The sequence below is a fragment of the Pituophis catenifer genome, unplaced genomic scaffold (assembly GCF_029215685.1).
Source record: "Pituophis catenifer annectens isolate HBS135680 unplaced genomic scaffold, rPitCat1.0.hap2 SCAF_4, whole genome shotgun sequence".
Taxonomy (NCBI): Eukaryota; Metazoa; Chordata; class Lepidosauria; order Squamata; family Colubridae; genus Pituophis; species Pituophis catenifer.
Genome location: NW_027256884.1, coordinates 96877756 through 96903118, shown reverse-complemented (window position 1 = coordinate 96903118; position 25363 = coordinate 96877756). Strand labels below are relative to the sequence as shown.

At 37.9% G+C, this 25363-nt stretch overlaps 1 protein-coding gene across 1 annotated transcript in view; it reads right to left on the bottom strand.

Annotated features, from left to right (window-relative positions):
- The window catches only part of CBLB (Cbl proto-oncogene B), a 72478-nt gene that overhangs the window by 34546 nt on the left and 12569 nt on the right, over nucleotides 1-25363 (bottom strand). Inside the window, exons 4-5 of the mRNA XM_070943767.1 lie at nucleotides 10157-10303; nucleotides 206-362 (exon numbers count right to left, since the gene is read on the bottom strand). Coding sequence (XP_070799868.1) covers nucleotides 206-362; nucleotides 10157-10303 — 304 coding nt within the window. The remainder of the gene's footprint in view (nucleotides 1-205; nucleotides 363-10156; nucleotides 10304-25363) is intronic.

Sequence of the window (25363 nt, the reverse complement as noted above, 5' to 3'; positions counted from 1 at the left end):
AATTGTATTACCTCTGCCATGGAAAACATAAAATATATCAAATTTACTAAAAAGAAACGATATCCTGAATTAAAACACCTCCTAGCAGGAAAAATTGACAGAAAAAATTATAAAATTCTTCCATTTGTCTAAAATTGCAAAATCCAGCTATGTTCAAATAATAGAAAAAAACATGTTCAGTATTATTTCAGCTTAGCTAAATTACCTGAAATAATCTTGTGAAGATATCAAATTCAAAAACTGAAATATAATCATTGCATGTTAGATCAATAGTAGACTTCAAAGCCATCGCTTCCAGACCAGAACTAATCTGATGCACCTCATGAAGACATTGTCGGAATACTTTCCAAGGCACTATGGTCCTACAATAAGGAAACAATACATATGTGTGTGTTAGATAAAACACAATTTTTAATTATATCTTTTATGTACACTGAGAGCTAATGCACTTAAGGCAAATTCCTTGTGTGTCCAATCACACTTGGCCAATAAAGAATTCTGTTCTGTTCTGTTCTGTTCTGTTCTGTTCTGTTCTGTTCTGTTCTGATCTACCCTACCCTACCGTACCCTTTTCTATTCTATTCTATTCTATTCTATTCTATTCTATTCTATTCTATTCTATTCTATTCTATTCTAGCTGTCTTTAATAACCATTTGTTCAGTGACTATTCAAGGTTAAAACAGCACTGAATGAGGAGGAGTTATGGTAGGTTTCCATAATCATGGCCATCAGAGTGTCCCCATGATCATATGTTAATTATGATTTGCAATTGGCTCACAATTATGACATGGAGGGATCTTGCAGTTGTGTGATTACCATTCTCAACTTTCACTGCTACCTTCTGACAGGAACTTTCTCATTAGTTCTAGGTTGGTTCACTCTTTGATTATTTTCCATCCATTGCTTCTTGTCTTGCCTTCAGGTGCTTTGGAAAATAGATTCTTATTTGTGACAGCCCTTTAGATATTGGAACACTGCTATCATGTCATCCCTAGCCCTTCATTTCATTAAACTATACATATCCAATTCCTGCATCCATTCTTCATGTTTTAGTTTTCAGTCCCCTAATCATCTTTATTGCTCCTCTCTGCACTCTTTCTAGAGTCTCAACAACTTTTTTATCGTGGACACCAAAACTAGATGCAATATTCCAAGTGTGGCCTTACCAAGGCATTACAAAGTGATACTAACTTTAGAAAAAGTACTAACACTTCATGTGGTTTTTATTCTATCCCTCTGTTAATGAAGCCTAAGGCTATGTTGGGTTTTTTGGCAGCTGCAGCATACTGCTAGCTCATATTTAAGTAATTGTCCAGGACTCCAAAATCCTTCTCATAGTTACTATTATTGAGCCAGGTATCACCCTGCATTTGGTTTTTCTTCCTTAAATATAGAATTTTACTTTTCTCACCACTGAATATCAATTTGTTAGACAGGGCCCAGTGTTCAAGTCTATCAAGATCCTTCTCTGTGTTGAACCTATTTTCTAAAGTGTTGGCTATTTCTGCCACCTTAGTGTCATCTGCAAATTTGATGAGTTCTTGTTTTATCCCCTCATTTAAATCATTTATGTAGCTATTGAAGATTACTGGGCCTAATACAGAGCTTTGAGGAACCCCGCTGCATACTTCCTTTCACGTAAATGCAGTTCCATTAAGGATTACACGTTGAGTGCGGTTCGTCAGCCAGTTACATCTGGTGATAATGTTGTTTAACCTACATTTTTCTATCTAATCAAGTAGTAAGTTATGGTCTATCAAATGCCTTACTGAAGCCCAAGTAAATTATATCCACAGCATTTCACTGGTCCACTAGTTTTGTCACATTGTCAAAGAATGCAATAAGATTTTGCTTACAGTATCAGTTTGCTTATCTACCAACAATATTTCTATTTTACCTGAATTTTACCTTGTTCACTCTTCTCAAGCACATTAATGAAAGTATTCAAGAATCAAGAAATCAACTTGGAAGTGAGATAGCAAGGAGCAGTAGATTTGGAAATTACTAGGAAGTGGGTAGTTCCTTGTTCTAAAAAAGCAGGAATACCTCTATAGCAGGGGTGTCAAATTAGCATCGTCACGGTGGTGATACATGACGTATTGTGACTTTTTCCCCCTTCACTAAACTGGCACGTGACGTATCCACACCATTGGCCATGAGTTTGACAGCCCTGCTCTACAGCATAGTACAGAAGATGGAAACTTGTAGGACATCATGGGTAAATAGCCAAGGTGTCAAAGAGTAGTATATAGCATTACTTTCTGGAAACAACTGTAGAAGGGAATGGAATGGAATTATTGCAAAACTGTGCTCCCAGGGCCCAACCCTAGATTTATTTAGGAGACTAGCACAGCCAATGTTATTAAAAGTTATTAGGAAGTTCAAGTAAACTAGCAAAAACTTCCTGGCAGAAGTTATCAACAGACCAAAGCAATTTTATTCCAATTTCCTGATTGGAATGCCTGTTAAAGTAGTTACATATTTTTCTTCCAAATGTGCCTAGAGTTCCAAAGCCATTGCCTTTTCTTAGGCAAAGGTATTAAATTTAAGGCCAGATCTTCCTTATTAAAGAAAGTTACTCTTTTTCTCTAAATGGCATTTTAGCCTACTTATTTAAACTGGAAGAGGTCTCCCTCCAAAAAGATATTAAATATATCCCTGAATGGGGACAAATCCAACATGATCAGATATCAGCCAAGTTAAGCAAAAATCAAGTAAACAAATGCAGCCTGCCTACATCTTCAATATCCACAACTAAAAGAATATTCAAAATGATAAGATAGGAGCTTGCTGTATGTACTACATTTAATATTTGTGTTAGTATGGCATTTAACTATAAATTATTTATTTTAATTACAGGTAGTCTTCGATTTACAAATGGTCATTTATCAGCTGTTCAGAGTTACCACAGCCTTAGAAAGGGTTCTTTATGGCCTATATAGCTCTTTCAGCCATCGTACAATGTTATGCTGCCCTTCCTCTGTGGTCACATGATCACATTTTGAGTGCTTGCCAATTGGGTCACACTTATAATTGTTTGCAGAATCCTGTGGTCATGAGACTGTGATCTGCAATGTTTTTTGCTGGTTTCCTGTGTTTTTTGCCAGTTTCTGGCAAAAAAACCACCCATTTAGGAACATGGATTCATGCTGATTTGCTTTGTGTGATTTGCTTAACAACTGTGTGATTTAGACTTACCACTGTGCAACTTGCTTAATGACCACCATAACAAGATGTAAAATCAGGTCTGATCATGTAGTTGTCTTACAACTTTCACAATTTACAACCCAAATCCCAGTCCCAAATGTGATTGTAAATTGAGGACTACTGTACATTGGTAATCATATTTGAAGCTTAACATTTATATTAACTCAGTGATGGCGAACCTTTCAGAGACTGAGTGCCCAAACTGCAACCCAAAACCCACTTATTTATCGCAAAGTGCCAACACGGCAATTTAACCTGAATAATGAGGTTTTACTACCTAAAATAATGATAAACAAGGCAGAGTTCAGCTAATTGTTCTAAGAAAAACGTGATAAATGCACTTTTATGCCCTTCAATTTTTTTCTGCTTTTGAAATATTACGTTTAGCAACAATAAAAAAGAAAAACTTTTGTAATATCATTTCTCTTTCCTCTCTCTTTCCCCACTCTCTCTGCCTCTCTTTCCCTTCCTCCCTCCCTGTCTCTCTCTCTTTCCTTCCCCCTCTCTTTCTCTCTGCCTCTTTCTCTCTCTTTCCTTCCCTCTCTCTCTTTCTCCCTCTGTTTCTATTTTTCTTTCCCTTCCTCTCTTACCCTCCCTCCCTCTGTTTCTCTCTCTCCCTTTCTCGCTCTGTTTCTCTCTCTTTTCTTCCCTCTTTCTCTCTTTTCCTCCCTCTCTCTCTCCCTCTCTCTCTCTGTCTCCTCTTCTCTTCGTCCCTTCCTCTGTCTCCCACCCCCGGGGCGGGGGGGGGGGGGAAGGAACCCCTGGACCTAATAAAAATTAAACATTAAGGGTTACAATTAAATGTGTCAGGGGATTGAAGCAGAAATAAAATCACCCAAGTTCAAGTATGCAGCACCAAACATTTTAAAGCTCTATGCAGCGAAATTAAATGTGCCAAGTTCACCCTTTGGGTCCCATTCTCCTAAACTTCTCCATATTGAGAGTAATTCCACAGGCATGAAATCTCACTTCTCCTCAGCCCAAAGAAAATTCATAATTTCTCCTTCCTCATATTTGGGCAAAAAACCTCAGATCTGTGTTTGTAAAATATTTTTTTAATCCACCACCTAACTAGTAGATCACTTGAAATTCAGATTCAAGTTGTTACTTTCTGCATTTCTTTAATTTCTCCCCTTGATCAGCAGAGCAAATCCCTATTTTAATATTTCTGTGATTTCACCATCCAGTTCTGCAGCATTTCCTCATTTTAGCCTGCTCGCAACATTTATTAGGATTTCTCTCTATGTACACATAACACCTCCTCATTGTAAGTCAGTCTCTGTCTCCTCCTGTCTCTCTGCCTCCCACCCCCCCACCCCCCGGAGAGGGGAAGGAACCTCTGAACTGGTAGTGGGTGGTGGGAATCTGACGTCTGGAGGTTGACAACCCAGGAGCAGTGCGCCAAAGACCAGCTGGTCAGCGGGCAGGCGGGGCATCCCAACATAGGCAGCTCTGCAGGAAAAGCAACTGATTGAATATCAGTTGCTTTTTTATGCCGAGCAGACACAGGGTTGCAATGTGGCTCTGCACTAAATTTGCAAAAGCTCTGTGAGAGTAGGGGGCAGGCCATGGGGGCAGCAGCAGCAAATGTACTGCAACAAAAGCGGAATGCTGTTTCGTGCAATTTTTTTAGTCCTTCAAACTTTTGTTTCCCTGCAAACGACAATGAGAAACATGATGGAGATGGGCTGGGGCGACAGCGCACATGCCCACAGAGAGGTACTAACCACCTGTCCACCAGGGTACTAATTCATTGACTATCATTCAGAATGCCCTAAAGAAGCATGTTTACTTCATTATCTCATTAAGCACAGTTGTAATTTGGTATTAACTGCTGCTTTTAATTTTTTATTTTATGACTCTATTTTTGTTAGTATTGATTGGCTTTTATTTTATGCTGCTTTGAGCCAAAGTCTTTGTTTCTACCTGTTACTTTTTGCTAATCATGTTTTGATTTCTGCCAATCGGTAATTATTAATACTGCCTTCTGCCTTTTCTTCTGAAAATCTTCCTAATAAGTGTTTGTTTCTAAATATTTATTCATTTATTTTAGATTTTTTTTTAAAAAAAAAACCTCTTTATTATTTTTATAGATAGCTCAAGGGCAAACACACCTAACATTCCTTCCTCTTCCTATTTTCCCACAACAACTTATGAGGTGAGTTGGGCTGAGAGAAAGTGACTGGCCCCAAATCACCTATATTATTTATAAATGTAAAACTAGTATAACACTGATGCCACATTACAGTGGCATATAGTGGTTACCCAAAATTTTGTTGCTAATGGCAACAGCTTGTTTTGAATTTTTCACTTAATTCATACACATTGTGATTTTACTACCTATTACAAAGTTATTATATCTTCAACACTTGCATCATAGCCAGGTAAATCTTTGGTAAATTACACATGATATGTAAAGACTTGTGATATATACAACAAACCAATTCAATTATGTATTCTTCATAAAATCTTCATATCTTCTATATTTAGTAATAATTTAAAATTTTATTTTCCTGTCTATTGTCTATCACAAGTTTCTATAAAGAACTATCACTTCATAAAATATACTAAGATAAAACATCAAATAAGATTGAATACCAGAGGCCGATTTCAAGTATAATGAAATATAGACCTTTGATTGGATTAGGAGCATTTAATACTTTATATGTTTTAGTCTAATTACCATAATGTCTTGAGAGTTTGATTTGGAGTACAGTGGGGCAAAAAAGTATTTAGTCAGCCACCAATTGTGCAAGTTCTCCCACTTAAAAAGATGAGAGGCCTGTAATTGACATCATAGGTAGACCTCAACTATGAGAGACAAAATGAGAAAACAAATCCAGACAATCACATTGTCTGATTTGGAAAGAATTTATTTGCAAATTATGGTGGAAAATAAGTATTTGGTCAATATCAAAAGTTCATCTCAATACTTTGTTATATATCTTTTGTTGGCAATGACAGAGGTCAAACGTTTTCTGTAAGTCTTCACAAGGTTGGCACACACTGTTGCTGGTATGTTGGCCCATTCCTCCATGCAGATCTCCTCTAGAGCAGTGATGTTTTGGGGCTGTCGCTGGGCAACACGGACTTTCAACTCCCTCCAAAGGTTTCCTATGGGGTTGAGATCTGGAGACTGGCTAGGCCACTCCAGGACCTTGAAATGCTTCTTACGAAGCCACTCCTTTGTTGCCCGGGCGGTGTGTTTGGGATCATTGTCATGCTGAAAGACCCAGCCACGTTTCATCTTCAATGCCCTTGCTAATGGATGGAGGTTTGCGCTCAAAATCTCACGATACATGGCCCCATTCATTCTTTCCTGTACATGGATCAGTCGTCCAGGTCCTTTGCAGAGAAACAGCCCCAAAGCATGATGTTGTCATCCCCATGCTTCACAGTAGGTATGGTGTTCTTTGGATGCAACTCAGCATTCTCTCTCCTCCAAACATGACGAGTTGTGTTTCTATCAAACAGTTCTACTTTGGTTTCATCTGACCATATGACATTCTCCCAATCCTCTTCTGGATCATCCAAATGCTCTCTAGCAAACTTCAGGCGGGCCCGGACATGTACTGGCTTAAGCAGGGGGACATGTCTGGCACTGCAGGATCTGAGTCCCTGGCGGCGTAGTGTGTTACTGATGGTAGCCTTTGTTACGTTGGTCCCAGCTCTCTGCAGTTCATTCACTAGGTCCCCCTGTGTGGTTCTGGGATTTTTGCTCACCGTTCTTGTGTTCATTTTGACCCCACGGGGTGAGATCTTACGTGGAGCCCCAGATCGAGGGAGATTATCAGTGCTCTTGTATGTCTTCCATTTTCTAATTATTGCTCCCACAGTTGATTTCTTCACACCAAGCTGCTTGCCTATTGCAGATTCAGTCTTCCCAGCCTGGTGCAGGTCTACAATTTTGTTTCTGGTGTCCTTTGACAGCTCTTTGGTCTTCACCATAGTGGAGTTTGGAGTGTGACTGTTTAAGGTTGTGGACAGGTGTCTTTTATACTGATGACAAGTTCAAACAGGTGCCATTAATACAGGTAATGAGTGGAGGACAGAGGAAAAGAAAAGAAGAAGGTAACTTCTTCTTAAAAAAGAAGTTACAGGTCTGTGAGAGCCAGAAATCTTGCTTGTTTGTAGGTGACCAAATACTTATTTTCCACCATAATTTGCAAATAAATTCTTTCCAAATCAGACAATGTGATTGTCTGGATTTGTTTTCTCATTTTGTCTCTCATAGTTGAGATCTACCTATGATGTCAATTACAGGTCTCTCTCATCTTTTTAAGTGGGAGAACTTGCACAATTGGTGGGTGACTAAATATTTTTTTGCCCCACTGTATATCTGTGCCCAAGTTAAAAAAGAAAAAAAGGAAGAAGCATTTTCAAACTAACTTTTAATAACAAATATAGCTTCAAATATATATATATATATATATATATATATATATATATATATATATATATATATGTGTGTGTGTGTGTGTGTGTGTGTGTGTAGGTCTTTGGTTATTCGGGTCTTCTCCCACGTAAAATTGGAAGTGTCTTGGCGACGTTTCGACGAAGTCTCATTCGTCATCTTCAGGCTGGTGTTCTCAGCTTCATGCTTCCAGGAGCAATGTGAGATCGCAGCTGTCTCTTCCTTTTAACTGCTAGTGGGGGTGTGAGCTGATTGGGTGGGAACTTGGCTGTGTTCTGATTGGGTGGAGGTGTGTTCTGATTGGTTAGGGGCTTGGCTGTGCTCTGATTGGATGGGGGGTTGGTTGTGCTCTGATTGGCTGGGGGTGTGTTCTGTTTGGGTGGGGGCTTGGTTGTGCTCAGCTTAGTCTGAGTTGCAGGGGGATTTGAGCTGGTGAGCTGCGTTGTTGTTGTTTGGCTTCGTGTTTGTGGCCGTGCGAGCTCTTCATGGTGGGTGTCAGTCTGCTTCATGTATGGATTGGAGGGGTTTAAAGTGGCTAATGATGCAGCTGCGGTCTGGCTTCTGGTCCTTGGTCGTGGCTCATTATCAGTGTGGGTTTGAGTCTGCTTTCTGCGTGGATGTGTGGTGGTGACATCCTGTGTGGCTCTCGTGAGTGTGGGTCTGGTGTCATTCGTCGTGTTAGGGACTCGTTTGTCAATAAGGGCGGGTTTCCAAATGGCTGGTAGGCGGGAGGTATCGTCTCGTTTGTTCATGCTGTGTGGACGTTTTTCTATCTCGATGGCTTCTCTGATTATTCTGTTGTTAAAGTGTTCAGTTTTGGCGATAGTTCTGGTCTTTTTAAAGTCAATATCATGTCCTGTGGCTTTAAGGTGTTGGACCAGGGAAGAAGTTGGTTCCTCTTTTCTGACTGAGTTCTTGTGTTCTTCTATGCGTGCACTTATTCGTCTGTTGGTTTGTCCGATGTATGTGGTGGGGCAGGCGGTGCATGGGATTTCATATACTCCTTGATTTTCTAACTCAATTTTATCTTTGGGGTTCCTTAGGATAGTGGATATTTTTCGGTTTGTGCAGAATGCTGTCTTGATGTTATGTTTGTGGAGGATTTTGCTTATTCTGTCTGTGGTGCCTTTTATGTATGGGAGGAGGGCTTTGCCGTTTTCTTGTTCTCTGTCTTGGATTTTAGTGGGGGTTTCTTTTTGGATTAGGTTGGTGATCTTATTTCTTTGGAATCCATTGGATGTTAGTACGTTAGTGAGAGTGTGTAGTTTGGTTTTTAGGTGTTGTTCGTCAGCTAAGCGTTTTGTTCTGGAAATGAGTGTCTTGGCTACAGAGTTGATCTGGGCAGGGTGGTGGTGTGAGAGTGCGTGCAGATAGCGGTTTGTGTGTGTTTTCTTCTGGTAGATAGCAGCTCACCAGCTCAAATCCCCCTGCAACTCAGACTAAGCTGAGCACAACCAAGCCCCCACCCAAACAGAACACACCCCCATCCAATCAGAGCACAACCAACCCCCCATCCAATCAGAGCACAGCCAAGCCCCTAACCAATCAGAACACACCTCCACCCAATCAGAACACAGCCAAGTTCCCACCCAATCAGCTCACACCCCCACTAGCAGTTAAAAGGAAGAGACAGCTGCGATCTCACATTGCTCCTGGAAGCACGAAGCCGAGAACACCAGCCTGAAGATGACGAATGAGACTTCGTCGAAACGTCGCCAAGACACTTCCAATTTTACGTGGGAGAAGACCCGAATAACCAAAGACCTACATACAAACACCCGCGAAAACCTGAGAAAACATATATATATATGTGTGTGTGTGTGTGTGTGTGTGTGTGTGTGTGTGTGTGTGTGTGTGTGTGTTTTTCCTCTAGCCAGGTTTTTCCTACGTAACCAAAGTTTTTTTCTGCAGCCCTAGCTCAGTAGAATCACACTGAGCTAAGGCTGCAGAAAAAACCTTGGTTACGTAGGAAAAACCTGCCTAGAGGAAAAACACACATAAATCCTATGAAGAAGTAAGAATATCTATCTATCTATCTATCTATCTATCTATCTATCTATCTATCTATCTATCTATCTATTTGTTGATTAAAGGAACTTTCATGAGCAATAGGTTTCAGGTGCTTCTCTAGACAAGCAATAAACCTGTAGTTCTAAAACAATTCCATAGGCTTTTACAGAGCCTGTGGCTGTTTCCATAGGCTGTTAGCAATTTTTGAGATGTATGCTTGCATCAACCATTCTTTGCAAACTATTACCAAAAAGGTCTATTTTAACTGGGAGGAGAGAAAATGTCAGTCTTTCAGGAATCTCTATTAAATGTGAAAGTGTACCACTGAATTGTTTATTGTATTTTATTTGTTTACTTCTTGCATTTATTTATTCAATTTGTAACTCACTGCAAATAATTTGTCATTTGTGATATTATACAATTTACACGAGTGAATGTAAATGAACTAAAAAGTAATAAAAAGACACTCAAGTGAAATATCCACTAGCAACTCTACCTTCTATACTGATATAGCTGATACTTACTTTTCTCCAAAGAACTTCTTCCAGAATTCTGCAGCATCTGCTTTTGTGATACGAAAGTTGTCACCCTGGAATTGAGCATTAGGGAAGATTGCCTTTATTTCTGCAAGCATATGACTGAAGATGAGGGACAATTTTGTAAGATTTCGCCTGCCAAAACAAAAAAGAAAAACAAGAAAAAAATAAAATCTGAACAAAGAATTTCATTGAACATATAAAAAGAAGGGCTACATCATACAATAGGAATTCCCCTTCCTAAAATTAGGAACTAGCAGTGACTCATAATTGGAGAAGATACACCTAAATACAAACAAGAAATGTAAAGGCAGAAGAGTAACCTGAGAACAAAACAACTTAAATCATTGCTGACAAGCAAAAAGCCACCATGAAAGGGGTTACTGTTCTAGGGAGAAAGACAACAGAATGAGAAAACACACTTGTTTTCAAAAGTTATTTTGAATCCATCCATCCATCCATCCATCCATCCATCCACCCACCCAATAACACTGCTTTACATCTAATAACTGACTTGGCTGTAGGAAACTGGCAGGGAGTCACAAATTGCAATCACATGATTGTGGGTTACTACAATGGTTGGGAATCTGGGCTGGTTGCTAAGTTCATAATCACATGACTGTGGCGAGCTTTATCTGGCAGAATTTTGAGGACCAGTCATAACCATTTATTCAACACTATTTCAAGTTTTGAATATCAAAACATCTCAGAAAAAACTATCAAACCTATCCCAACCATATAGCACCATAAAAAGGTAAAGGTTCCCCTCGCATATATGTGCTAGTCGTTCCTGACTCTAGGGGGTATCCGAAGACGTCTCTGTGGTCATGTGGCCAGCATGACTAAACTCCAAAGGTGCACAGAACGCTGTTACCTTCCCACTAAAAGTAGTTCCTATTTTTCTACTTGCATTTTTTACGTGCTTTCGAACTGCTAGGTTGGCAGAAGCTGGGACAAGTAACGGGAGCTCACTCTGTTACACGGCACTAGGGATTCGAACTGCTGAACTGCCGACCTTTCAATCAACAAGCTCAGCATCTTAATCACTGAGCCACCACGTCCCTTACTATAGTACCATACAACTAGCTAAAATCCTCCAAAACATTTTAAATAAATCAAAAGAACCAGCAGCCCTAGAAGAAAAAAACAACATACATTAGTAATTGTAACAGTCGCTATGTAGAACAAACAGGCAGAGGACTAGCAGAGCATATCCATGAACACTAATAGCAGTCACAAGACATTATGGAAACTCTTCAATTTCACAATTCAGGGACAGACATAACCATAATCTGAACTGGGAAACTGTGAACATTCTAGACCAAGCTAAGTCCAAAAAAGTCCCCCCAAAATCCTGGAACTCAGATATATCAGTCATCAACAGGCATATAGAGATAAACTTACCATTCGAGAGAGAGGGGGGGGGAGGGAGGGAGGGAGGGAGGGAGGGAGAGAGAGAAAGAGAGAGAGAGAGAGAGAGAGAGAGAGAGAGAGAGAGAGAGAGAGAGAACCAAGATGCTAAAAACAAAAGAAAAAGACCTGCCTCACCACCAGTAATCAATAACCCAGATAAGCAGAGATTAATACCAAAATTAAAACTAGACAAACAATTAAGAAGTAAACAATATCCCAATTAAGAAAATACCAACAAACAACCTAAACAATCAACCTAATCACTACCAAGAACTACCAAGAAACTCCCACTAGCAGACAGGACACACAAACTATGAGCAAACCCCACTCCCTTCTAGAACTGATGATGCTATCTAGTTGGGTTATGAAACGTCTGCAAGAAAACAACCAAGTTCAGAGATCACTAAGGGCTCCACAGTTTGTTTGTTTGCTTGTTTGTTTAAGAAAATGTACACAGCTGCCAACTTACTGTCAGTGACTCTGGGCAGCTTACAATATAAAAAACAATAAAAAGCAACAACCACTCCCTCCCAGCAACAATTAGTCAAATAAGCCACTTGATGGGCTCTACCTCACTCTGGGTTCCCCAGACTCCTTATCAAAACCTGGTCTTCAGGGACTTGCAAAAGTCTGTCAAAGAGGAGGCCAAACTTATCTGCCAAGTATGTTCCATAGGGAGAAAGCCCTTCTCCTTGGTCACCTGATCTTTCAACATCTTCTTAGCCAGCTAAATGACCCTCAGCTCCAGTTGGCTGAAAGGCATTATTAATTCTTGATGGAATCACAATCCCGCACTCATCTGTGAAGCAGACTTCTATTCCATCAGATCTATCCCAGATTGGCTAAGATTAACAACCAATGAAATTATTTAGCTTGGCAACACTATGCTTAGGAAGGATCCAATGATCCTGGGATGGGAGAAGGCACAACCACTGGAGCAGGAAGCAGCCGTCATTCAAGTAAACTGGAATAGAAGTAGGCTTTGATACTAAATCCAGAGCCTCAATTATCATTATAAGTATTAGCCTCATTTAATCTTCCTAAGCCTGATGGGGCTCAGGTCAGAATTTATTTTTATTCTCAGTGTCTACTACAGTAGAGTTGACATTTACTCCCAAATAGTTGCTTCTTCAAGAAGAACTTTGTTGCAAGCTTGGCTTGTTTAGTGGAGCCATGAATCACTGACTCCAATGTATTGCACTTCAAAGGCCTTGGAGGTGACCATGAACTATTAAAAATTCATGATCTATTATGTGAATTCTGCTGTTCTACTTAATTTATTAATACCTTATTTTAAGCAATGGACTGAGACTTCTGATTGGAAATTAGGTGTGCATATCATTGATATTTAGGTGATAATGGAAGAGACAGCTGTAGTCTATTCCCAGTACTGCTGGATCATGAGCTTGCTTCATCATTCCATATGTCTTATTTTGTTGGATTTATGAATATTTTCTCTCTCTTTGGATTTCTTTTATTATAGAAATCAGGAGTGTACTGTGCTCTTCTTGAACCCTCTGAGAAAACCTCAGCATAGGAACACAACCTCAGGTGACATTACTTGGTCTCCTCTCAGAGAAAAGATGATCACAATAGGCTGTAGCTGGTATCTAGACCAACAGTATGATAGAGCATGGTTCTCAACCTTTTCTTCACCATTTAAATAACTTTTGTGGCTATGGATCACAGCCATGGACCCCCAAGGCTTAAAGATTTATTGGTAAATCATAACATTTTTTATGGTTCGTCTGTGATGACACCGCGACCCTCTAGGGGTCCGCAGACCATAGGTTGAGAACTATTGTGATAGAAATTTTTGATGTTGATGCTGCAGCTTGATTGCTTCATTTTGCTACAATAACTTTGAGGGTAATTTCCATTTAGTTTGACCTGTTTTTGGCATACAAAACTGCTCAGTCACATGTGGCTCACAGTGCTATTCCTGCCTTTCATTTTTTTCTATTCTCTCTCCAAGGCTTGTTCCAAATGGTACCCCCCCCTTTCCCCCCCCCCCAATTTACTTTTTCTTCTTCCTGGAAGATTGAAGAGAGGTTTTTTTTAGAGACAGAGACACATCTTATGTCTATCTTCATTTAGATGAGGTAGACATAACCGTTTCCTGTTAGCTTAATCTCTGCTGACTGAACAGCCAAAAACATATCACAAAAAATAAAATCTCCTCCATCTTCTTCCTAGAGAATGGAATCATTTTTCAGTTAGATGAAGAATATTTTCATTGTCTGACCCTAGATACTGGAACATCTGTTGGGTTTGGGATTTATTTATTTTTTGTCAAATATTTTTTCCAGAAGACTTTTGTTGACAAGTTAGACTTTTGTGCTTTGATTTTCATTTCTGATTCTGACTTATTTTTTAAAAAAATATTGTATTTGTGAAATTTTAAGTATTAAAAGCTAAATGGAACAGTGCTTTAGCAGCAGATGGACAGGATATTAAAAAAGGAGTTTAAATAAACTATCCAACACTGCCACTTCAGGAAATCCATAAAATATAATCAATTCTTATCATTTGAGCAGATTTATTTTCTTCTGTTTTGTTTTAGAAATGTGATGCTTTAAAACCCTAATTGTTATGAATTAATATATAATGCTGAAATGGATTTTGTTTATTTCCCCTTGTCTCCAAATCTCTTCTGCCTTCCTTAAGAGGCCTTAAGGAAAAGGAGGCATTAATATCACATAAAATGAGTGCAGCTATAGTTCCCACTTACTGTGTTTTAATTAGCAATACACTTTATATGATTAACATGTTCACTCAGTTTTAAAGATATATATCTTCAATATGATATAAATAGCTTTTAACAGATAGTTTTATGCTTATGTTTTTAATTTGCTTTCTGTTGTAGCATACTATTACTGTGAAACTATTTACTGTGTTTTATTATTTGCATTAATGCTTTTAACTATTTTGTAGCAATTTGTGGAAAAATAAGATAAACATTTAAGAAATAATGTAATACAATTATCATATCTATATTTACATTTGAAGCAACACTTCAGATAAGATTTTTCTCTCTTGAGAAAGTACATTAATGAGTAATTTAGAAGCCCTTCCAGAATGGACTCATCTACTGCTTCTCTGTGATGTATTATTTAGCATTTATAAATCCCTGATTTATTTATTCCCTATTCTGTTTCTCCTGATCTTTCTGCTTTTATCTATTGGTACATTTCAATTTCTTTCTGCAGCTTATGAAATCTCATTTACTGGAAAAATGAAATAGTTTCCCTTAAAAGTGCTTCACCTGTAGCTTAGTACAGCTTTTAGAATCTTTATCACGTGGCAATTTTCAAATTTCTTTTTTGAAGTCAAGGTGGGAGGAGGAAATGAGGAAGCTTTCATGTTTGAAAGGATATATCTTATAAATTATAACTCCTAAACTTGTGATTGTATGGTCTCTTATATCTTACAATTTGGGAGAATATAACCTTGTTCCCTTTCGAATTCTTCTATCTGGGCCAGTGCTGCAAAGGAAGCACCAAGCATTCAGTATTAAACTGTTTCAGTTTCAATTCAGTGTAGTGGAAGGAACAATGTTTTTACTTAGATTAAAAAAAGAATGATTATCCTATTCACTTCCATTCTCTTGCTTTTCAAAATAGCTCTTTTGACCTAAAAACATAATCTTCTCTCCAAAGACCTCCTACCCCAAACAACAGCACTGCTGTTTGTTAGATGCATGGACACATGTAACTAGAACCATTTTTTCTGTTTCTACCAGACATATACTGCTTCTAGCCATGAGTATATCTCCTCTGTAAAATCTCACTGAACAAACCTTACCTAAGTGATTAGTCAGGAGGATCAGAATAAGATCTGCTAGCCAAAGAAGGAAGAAAGTTGACTTTAGTACTGTTTCCTCTCCATTCTGATGCTCCACTCTTCAGACAAGTGGAAACATTGATGCTCACCTCCATTAGCAATCTAGGAGCTGTAGGGAAGGGACAGGAAGAGGAGCTGCCTCCTTCTGAATCGAAGTCCAGGGCAGATAGTGGAAGGGATGGCTGTAGGCTTGAGGCCACCATGTCACAGACAGCTTTTGGTTCTAGATAACCTTAAACATCAGTTGAATAAATCATCCAAATATCTACCCCACTTCTCCAGCAGAGGTAGGCAACTAGGCAATTAGTGGCAAGGCGCATTTTCTCAAGCAGAACAAAATGCTTGCACAGTACATGAAGCAACCATCACGGCAAGCAGCATAGCAGTCCAAAGGCTTTAGGCGTTACCTATCTACTGAACTTGGATAACCAGTCATTCAGCCTGATGGACAATATCTGATTCTTGTACTTCCTCCATTTGACTACTAGTTCCCCTCATTTCAGCAGGCAGACAGTATTCTCTCCATATTAACAATACAAGAAAGAAGTATCCTTATATCCTTATCATCTACTTTATCTCGATCCAGTTAAAATGAACTTCTTACTTCCTCTTCATCATACATTGGTCTGCTACTCTAACCACCAGCACTTCCCATGGTGCTGGACCTGAGCACAGATGGCTTTTCCTCCATAGCAAGTTGCTAAATGTAGTTCACATAGTAGCTGAAGTCATGAACTACATAATTGAATCTGCTGGGTCTATTTATTGGCATAAGCAGCACTGTTGACCGACTGGATCTGTTTGTACAGGATTATATTAGTCAGCATTGGTATCCTCTCAACTAGTAGAGCCCTTACAAATAAAGAACGTAAGACTGTTGGTTATTTCCACCATGATGTGAAAAGGAGGCAGATTCTAGACCAGTTCCAAATTATACTCCTCTTAATTTTGGAGACTCATGACAAACTTCTTATGCAACTCTGATAAGTCCTTGGTACTATAAAAGTAAATTCTCACACTCAGTGAGAAACCAATAAGAACAAGCCTTATAAAAACAAAACACAGAAGGAAACTAGTTAGTCTGCTGAAATAAGGGGACAGGACAAGAAAGAACATCCTCTAAAGAAAATATTGCTTTTTAAGGAACGGTAATTGCAATTGCTAGAATTATTTTGGTAGTGTCCTCAACTTTCTCCAGTAAATATTATTGTCCTTGGATTTTCTTATGAGCTTATCTAAGCATTTCCAGTCGTGCCTGCGGTTAAGACCTGACAGATTCTTTTCTGAGAAAAGACTTTGGATGCACTCAGGAGAGCTTTGCCTTAATGACAGCTGAGTTTTGGCAGTCCCGTTTATTAAGCCAGACAGTGGCCGTAGCTTTTGAGTTCTGGGCAAGCATAAAGCTTGTCACACTGTGCGATACAAAAAGAAAGGAGACAATGATCTTTTCTGGTATTTTCTACAGTGTCTTTACTTTCAAAGGCACTCTAAAAGTTTACAATAAGAGGAGTCAAGAGCAAGTATAGAGTATACATACTTAATTAAAGTCAGCAAGCCATCGATATAATGGTATAGCTTTCACTTGTTTATTTACCTTTTCCAAAAGTTGAATTCTGATGGTTTATTTTGGATGGTTGACTCTTGGAGTTTTGAAATTTGGCATCTTTCATTCATCCTTGCACTTTGTGTTCCGTTCTTTTTTATTCTTTCATTTGTGGAAACTTCAGAATGCAGTTAAAATTGTAAAACGTTTAATGTTGATTAGACTGCTAAACCTTGGTGTATTGGTGCAACCTTCTATTTGTGCTCTTACGAATTGTAAATTTTATTTGCCCACATTTGAACTTGTGCTATTTATTTATTTGTTTATTTATTTATTTAAGCATTTTAAATATGGAAAATTATTTTGCCAAGCAAGTTATGTCCATGATTCTTAAGTAATCATTTGTTACTGAATATTAAATAAGTAGTGTACATAATGTAGCATTGTTATTTTAAAATATAACAGACCTGATTGCCTTTAGGATCCAGCTCCTGCCGTGGCCATTTAGTGCATGTTTGTGTTGCCCCTTTTTCTTTGGAGATGCACTTTTTCTTCAGCTCAACACAAAAAGCTATAGGAAGATTTTTTTTGTTTTCTTCTTTCCTTTCCATCTTCAGCCTGGCAGTGACTCACCAAGGTAAGTAACTTACAGATTTTGTCACCCCCTTTCTAGGCATGCAGTAAATTTAGCAAATTAAGTGGTTAAAAGGAATCAGTATTGGAGGGCATTTAGTTTCAATACCTAATGGGGGAGGGGAGGAGAAACATCAACAAGTCTTTCTCTTTCAGCGGTTTTTGTTTGTTTGTTTGTTTGTTTATTCTTTATTAAAGAAATGTGGGTATCTGGGCTTCGTTCTGAAATTGCCATCTACAGACATCTGACTTCCCCAAAGCTAGCAAGTTTGCAGGCTCCTGATGGCCAGTTGATTGGGCAGAGCCCCAGTCTGCAAGCATAGCTTCATGGGTCAAGCACAGCGGCTTTTTTGGAAGCCTCTCTGGCATTGGAACATGATGCTAGGCTCTAATCTGCTGGACTCTTCTCCCAGCTGGATTGTTTTTGCAAAGCTTTTTGCTTTGCAAAACCCAGCAGGGTAGTGACCTGGGTCTCCCCCCACCTATGAGTTACCCCATGCTCACTTAATGAGTCACATGTTTGTATAACAGTGGCATCAGGGAGAGCAGGGGTAAGGATCATTAAGTAAGGTTGTCTCATTTAACAGCTGTCACCACTTGCAACTGTAATGGGCAGGCTCCATTAGGACTACCTATATATCTTTTGCAGTTTAACTTAAATTACCAAGCCTCAAGAACAAATTCAACATCTCACAGACAAAATTGCTTGATTCATTCTCAGTTTGAAACCATGCATTGTGTAGATCATGTGAGGTGCCTGGGGAGAGGTCTTGCACAGTTATCTGGGATCAGTTTGATCCTGTTGGACCTGAAAAAGTGGATAGGATCTTCAATGTTGTCAATGTAATCACCTGCCAATTAGCTCTTTATCCCATCTGGTTGGTGAAAACCTCCAGGATGGTTACCAGAAAATAGATCCCAGTAGTGATAAACTCTTTATTGCAGGAGGGAACATTCCCAAGGCCTTTTAAGGAAGCCCTAGTTCTCCCCCTCCTTAAAAAAACATTACTTGATTCCTCCGGTCTGGGCAATTTTCCCATCCTCTTTTTTAGGGAAGGTAGTGAAAAAAGTGGTTGCTTGGTAGCTTCAGAGGGTCCTGGATGAAACAGATTACCTAGACCCCTTTCAGTAAGGATTCAAGACCATTATGGGACAGAAATAATATTGGTCGCACTTGCTGATGATTTCTGGTAAAAGCGGGATGGGGTTAGTGCAGCCATCTTTGCCTACCTTGACCTCTCAACAACCTTTGATGGTATCATTTTGGCTGGCTAAGGGATTTGGGGCTGGATGGTGCATTTTGTACTGGTTTGACTGCTTTCTCCAAGGCTGGTGTTGATTGGGAGTGAGAGGTCCAGCCCACGGCCACTCCTTTGTGGCATGTCGCAGAGCTTGGTATTCTCTCCATTCCTTTTTAACATCTACATGAAGCCATTAGGTGAGATCATTCATCACTATGGGTTGAAGTATCATCAGTACTCTGATGATACTGAACTTTATAACTCCCCCCCCCCCCCGATGAGCCAAGTGACGTTGTGGCTGCCCTCTTGCGGTGCCTAGAGGCCAAGGGGAACTGGATGGGGGACTACAGGCTTTAGTTGAACCCTGGCAAGACCAAGTGGTTTTAGGTGCAGGGAACTTTAAGATCTAAGGCTTTAATATCCTTAGTTCTGGATGGGGTGGCAAAACTCCAAACATACCGAATCTTCAACTTGGGGGTTCTCCTTGACTTGCAACTCCTGCCCAAAAAACAGGTGGCAGTCGCAGCCAGGAGACCTTTTACACAACTTCGTCTTGTGCGCCAGTTCCAGCCTTTCCTGGATAAGAAGTCCTTGTGCTCAGTCACTCAAGCCCTAGTTGTTGCATATTTGGATTACTGCAATGCACTCTACATGGGCTTATCCATTTGGAAGCTACAGATGGTGCAGAGTGCAGCAGCACAGGCAGTTCTTAGGACCTCTAGATTGGCCTATGTTACACCATGCTCTGTGAACTGCACTGATCAGATTTGCTTCTGGGTGCAATTCAAGGTGTTAATTATTGCCTTTAAAGTCCTGCATGGGTCCATGTTACTTGAGGAACTGTCTCACCATGATGGGATTGGCCTGTCCCACCCACACCAGCAGAGGGGCATATTGCCGATCCCATCAATCAAGAAATTTTGGTTGGCGGAGTTGAGAAGAGCCTTCTGTGCCACCACTCCTGCCATTTGGAATATCTTACCCCAAGGTGAGATTGGCTCCTAACCTTCTGACCTTCTGCAAGATCTGCCTCATTATTATCTGTGTTTTGTTCCTTCTTTCTATTAATCAATAAGCAATAAAAAAAATTAAAAATATAGATTATGCATAACTTATTGTAAATTTCATTGACACTATAGTTAATACAGTTTTTAATGTTACATTATAAAAGGCATATGTATCTAACAAAGGTATATCCTAAAATTAAAACTCAATTTTTTATATAACATTTTTAATCTCTATTTTCACATAATCTGAGGACTTCAAAACGTAACATAAATTTACAATTATTTTTTCTTACTTCATATGTATCTTGGAGAATGCACTGTTCCTTAGCAGTATATTTCTAGCAGTGGAAAAAGGAATGATTGTTGCCATTTCATAAAATTGGAAGGAAAAACTTTAATTCTTTCTCTTATATTTTAATCCCATTTTGGTTGCTTAAAGCTGCTTAGCAATCAAAACAACCCACATTTTATAGAAATCCAACTATCCCATGAAGGACTAAATCAAATGCAAGGTTAAATCAAACATTCTTTAAGAACAGAAAGCCATTTTTATGTTCAGAAAATGGGAGACTTTTATAGCAAGACTGTTAATGAACCTCAAATAATGACTTACATATTAAAAATATTTAAAACGCAATGGATACCATTAGGTTTTTATAGAAAAGGAATGTCAAAAACAGCACTTAGGGATATTGCTAGTTATCTAGTCTGTTAACACATTCAAGTATTAATTTGCCAGACGAAACTGAAACATGGGTCTGCTGTTCTTACCTGCCTTTTAACTAACCACAAAATATATAAACAGGAAATATGTTGTCAGTATGTTACGCTATAGAAATTTCTATACACATGTTTGCTATTTTCACAATGGCAACAAATTTTAATTATTCAAGGTTTGCGCATATCGGAAACCAGAAGCTTCGCCATCACGGCTCTAGACTGGTTGAAACAGTCCCTTCATCTTTGTGTGATGAACATAATACAGCACGGTATCTTCCATTACCTATATAATTTCTTGCTTTATCGAAAACTAAGGTTAAAGGTTTTTGGAACAACTAGGACAAGAAATCAAGTTCAATTTCTCTCTTTTTAGGCTGCCTTGTTCTGAACCTATTAACCACTTTGCTCAGTTCAAATGAAGCAAGAAAATAGAAAACTTTCTGGATTTTCATAGAGAGCTGCCTGGGTTTGGTCCCTGATGAAAGGGGGATGTGTATATATCCAAAGGTCAAGATCTGATCATCTGTATTGTATCATTAAAAGCATTAACATTTTAAATTATTAAGTTTTTTATATGCAGAAACCTGAAGTATTTATGTTTCTACCAATGGCAAAACAATGTATAATGGCTAATGTGGCTGTGACCTCTTCACATAGGGTCAGGAGTAACAGAAAAGTAAATACTGGATACATGAAAGACATGGGGGACTTGTAGGGCATATCAAATTTTTCAACTTTCAATTTCCAAACATTAGGGGTGCTGCTTTGGGGATTGTAAAGATAGTGTGGTTACTTTAATATAATTTAGATGTGCTTGGTAAATAACTACATATATCATAACTTCTTAACATTTTGTTTGTTTCCTTTGGGGAAGGTGATTATATTTATTCACACCTGTCTCTTTAAGTTCTCAAGAACATAGCTTTAAAACAAACTAAAGAACTTGTGATACCTTGGGTCATCATTTCAGAGATATTTATCAGATTCCCCAATATCTTTAATAATGGTAGGTTTCTAGAGTACTTGAGAACTTCTTTAGAAGTCAGGGATATATAGCCCATACTAACCTGCATAGCAATCAAATATCACGAATTGACCACAGGAAATGTTTTGGCATTTTGTATTATGTCATAAAATTCCTTATCATAATTTTGATGTCACAAAATATTTTATAAAATTTTCCAAATTTCAGTTCCACAGAAATTAGGGGTCCTGGATTTTGGACCCATTCTGTAAGTTACCCATTTGAGGCTCCTTGGTTCAAAAAATTTCCCCCTATTATATAACACTTCTTCCAGTTAAAGGCTACAAAAAAGAGCTTTTGAAGTATGTACTATAGATACAGTATTTTTTGAAGCTATGGCCTTAACAAATATAACTTCTAACTAGAGATGCTTCAAAATGATCCAAACAAAAATGTCCAAAGTAAACTGTAAAAATATTTGTGTAGCAGTTAGTAATTGGAGAAGAGGGGGGAAGAAAAAAAGAGGGGCTACCAGAGTGCAATTTTTTTATATATATTTTTAAGTTTTTTTTGGGGGGGGTTGCTTTTTAATTTATTTTTCAAAATATTTGTGTGTGTGTATATACTTTTTGTTTGTTTGCATGTTTTATTTAACAAATGTTAAATATTATAAGTACTTGCTTAGTGACCACAATTGTGACTGGCAGCTTGGTTGTTAAATGAAGTGATTTTTTTTCTTTTATATTTTTTTTGCATTAGTTAATAAAAGAAAAACAAATAAAGCAGAAACTTTTATTTCTGTGTCCAACAACAAACCTGTTTACTCCTCTCCTCAAGAAACAAGTCTGGAACACCAGCCTCAGCTGAGAAAATTTAAGCAACCTTTTTCTTGACAATAATTAGCTCTGGTTCCTCCTTCCTGGTAGCTTTCTTTGAGAGACCAGCTGGTTTGTTGGTAAAAAAATAAGCTGTTTCAAATCCAAGTCTCTTTGAAAGGTTAAAGAGGTTTTACAGGCCAATGACAATAAGAGAACCCAATAACAGGGTGTGTATCTGTATATGTATCACTGTCTCCTTCGTTTTTTCACTCTTTAAAAGCTCTTTACCCGCAGCTCTTCTGAGACCAAGTTTGAAAATACTCACACTTATTCCCAGTATGGCTGGTGTTCCCTTTTCACAACAGCTAATGATTTTTACAGTGGCATCCATTTTTTATTTTTAAAACTGCAGTAAAATCTGTATTCTACTTATTACCTTCCTTTTCATAACTATAACAAGGATTATAATAAAAGAGGTGCATAATAGGTATTTATATCCACTGTTATTAGCTCTATTTTATGGATCTTACTACTATAACAGGGCGCATAAATCTGAATCATAATCTGATAATGCATCATATGGCATTAGAATTTACAAACTTATTTTTTAAAATAAGTTTGTTAGACATATGAAATAAAGGAATGTTGCATATTTACTAGATATCTGGCTATAAACTGGCAATGATTAACCATACTGCTAATTGCCTTCGGTATCAGCTTTTTTTCTCACTATTAAACTTTTGAAGCTAATTAATTCCATGCAGAATATTATATTAAAAGTAAAAAAGCAGCTAATTATTAGGAAGTTATTTTTTTATTAATTTTCCAATAAAATTGTTCTTGCTATACCCTAATGTTAACAATCTAAAAGAAATTTTTATGTTAGTGATCTTCCTTTCATGATATTATATTTATTATTATATTTATATTTCACTTTTTTCTATGAGAAAACTGATTATTACAACTAAAGACCTCCCAATCAATCTCTTATTTACAGACTGACCAAATCAGGAAATACAGATAATCGTCGACTTGTAACAATTTATTTAATGACAGTCTGAAATTACAACGGCAATGAAAAAACTGATTTATGTGTGAAAAATGTGTTTTTCACATTAACAACTATTGCATCATCCCCATGGCCATGTGATCACAATTCACATGGCTCATATTTATGACAGTTGCAGTGTCCCAGGTCATGTGATCCCCTTTTGTGACCCTTTAACAAGCAAAGTCAATGGAGAAACCAGATTCACTTAACAACCATGTAACTAACTTAACAACTGCAGTGATTCTCTTAACGATGGCAAGAAAGGTTGTAAAATAGGGCAAAACTCAGAGTGTCTAACCTTTGTTGAATAAATTATCATCAGTCAAGGACTACCTGTAGTATTTGCTTGAAAGAATTGTAACTGTCCACATAAGAGGTAAATTATACAACAAATGTTACAACAACACACATTCCTCCCCTTTTGTATGTGCACGACAACATCAGTTACACGCTCACCAAGTGGGCAAAGCATGGGTCACAATTCTTGCTTCATTTCTCTGACAAAACTGTTGGTGTTCTGTGGACACAGCTGGAAAGCATATAAAAATCTTGCAAGGGAATGAAAACCACTTCCATATTGTTGTCATATGGATATGACTATTTAATTATCAGAAATAAAATTCATAGGAAACGTTTGTTCTTAATCTGTTTCCAAGGATAAGGATCTTTCAAATTAAACTATGAAGTCTTAAGGAAGATCCCATCTCTTAAAATTTATCTCTGTCTCTCTGCTATTTTGACAACCTACCTAGTGAGAAAAAATGTGCTAGAGAAACCACTTGGATTTTTGTCCGGCACACATTATCCATCACTTGGAAGAATACATACTGAATAAACAATTTGGTACAGAGAAGGAAATTATGCAAATATAAAAGACTAGGTAAAATATTAGTTATTCTTATGAATTGTTACAATGTTTTCTGCGTGTGACTGTCCTTAAAGTAAACGAATAGTCCAAGAATTTAGGCTCATTGTACCAATTTTAAAAGAACTGAATGCAATTTGAGATGGTAATCAACATTTTAAAATCCCGAATAACACCCAATCACAATATGGATTACACCATCCCATTCAGCCTATCCGCCCTTCTGAAATTTTGCAAGTTTTGCCTGCAGGATACGCTCTTCCCCCCTCCCTCCTTCACCTAGATGATTTAAGTTCATGGTTTTCAATTCATTTGACCTCTGCATGATTATTAATGATTAAAATAATACAAATACTTGTATGAAATAATTCCAGGCATTGTCTCCTTTAGCAGAAAACTTTAAATAGGTTTTCTTATAACAGTTTTCCAATCTCTGACATTAACTGAGAGGAACTTTTCCCCATTTCACTATGTGTTTTTTTTCCAGCTGTGCAATGTTTAAGAAGTTCCTTATATGCACAGCCCATTTCAAAACACCCACAGCCTCTTAATGTGATTTAAACCTGGGCTTTAATTTGACCATTTCAAAAACCTTCATTTCCTGGACTGTTTAGTGATATGATCATATGGCAAGAATGACTCAACTTTTGATTGATTTTGACAGATGTAATCATGTTATCCGCAACTACTCTTGGGTACAATGACAAATTCTATGGTGGATTCAAGGATGGTGTGCCATCCAGGCACCGATACAGCAATGTAGCTTCAAAGCATACCATTTCCACCATCATGCTTTACAGTTGGTAAGAAGTTCTTTTGGCAAAATGATATCATTGGTTTTCATTAAATATGTCTTCTAGTAAGTTGGTCAAATAATATGATTTTGCCTTGTATAACCAAAGCACATTATTCCAAAAGGTAGTATTCTGTAATAATATTGTGGTAGCAATATTATTCCAGTAATTATCTGGAATAATATTAAAAGTAGTATTGTGGTATTTGCCTGAATCTAATTTGTTCTTTCCAATAGTAGACTCATAATTTTTTATGTTAATAATGATGACAGTTATTTCTATGTCAAATAAGAAAAGTCTGGG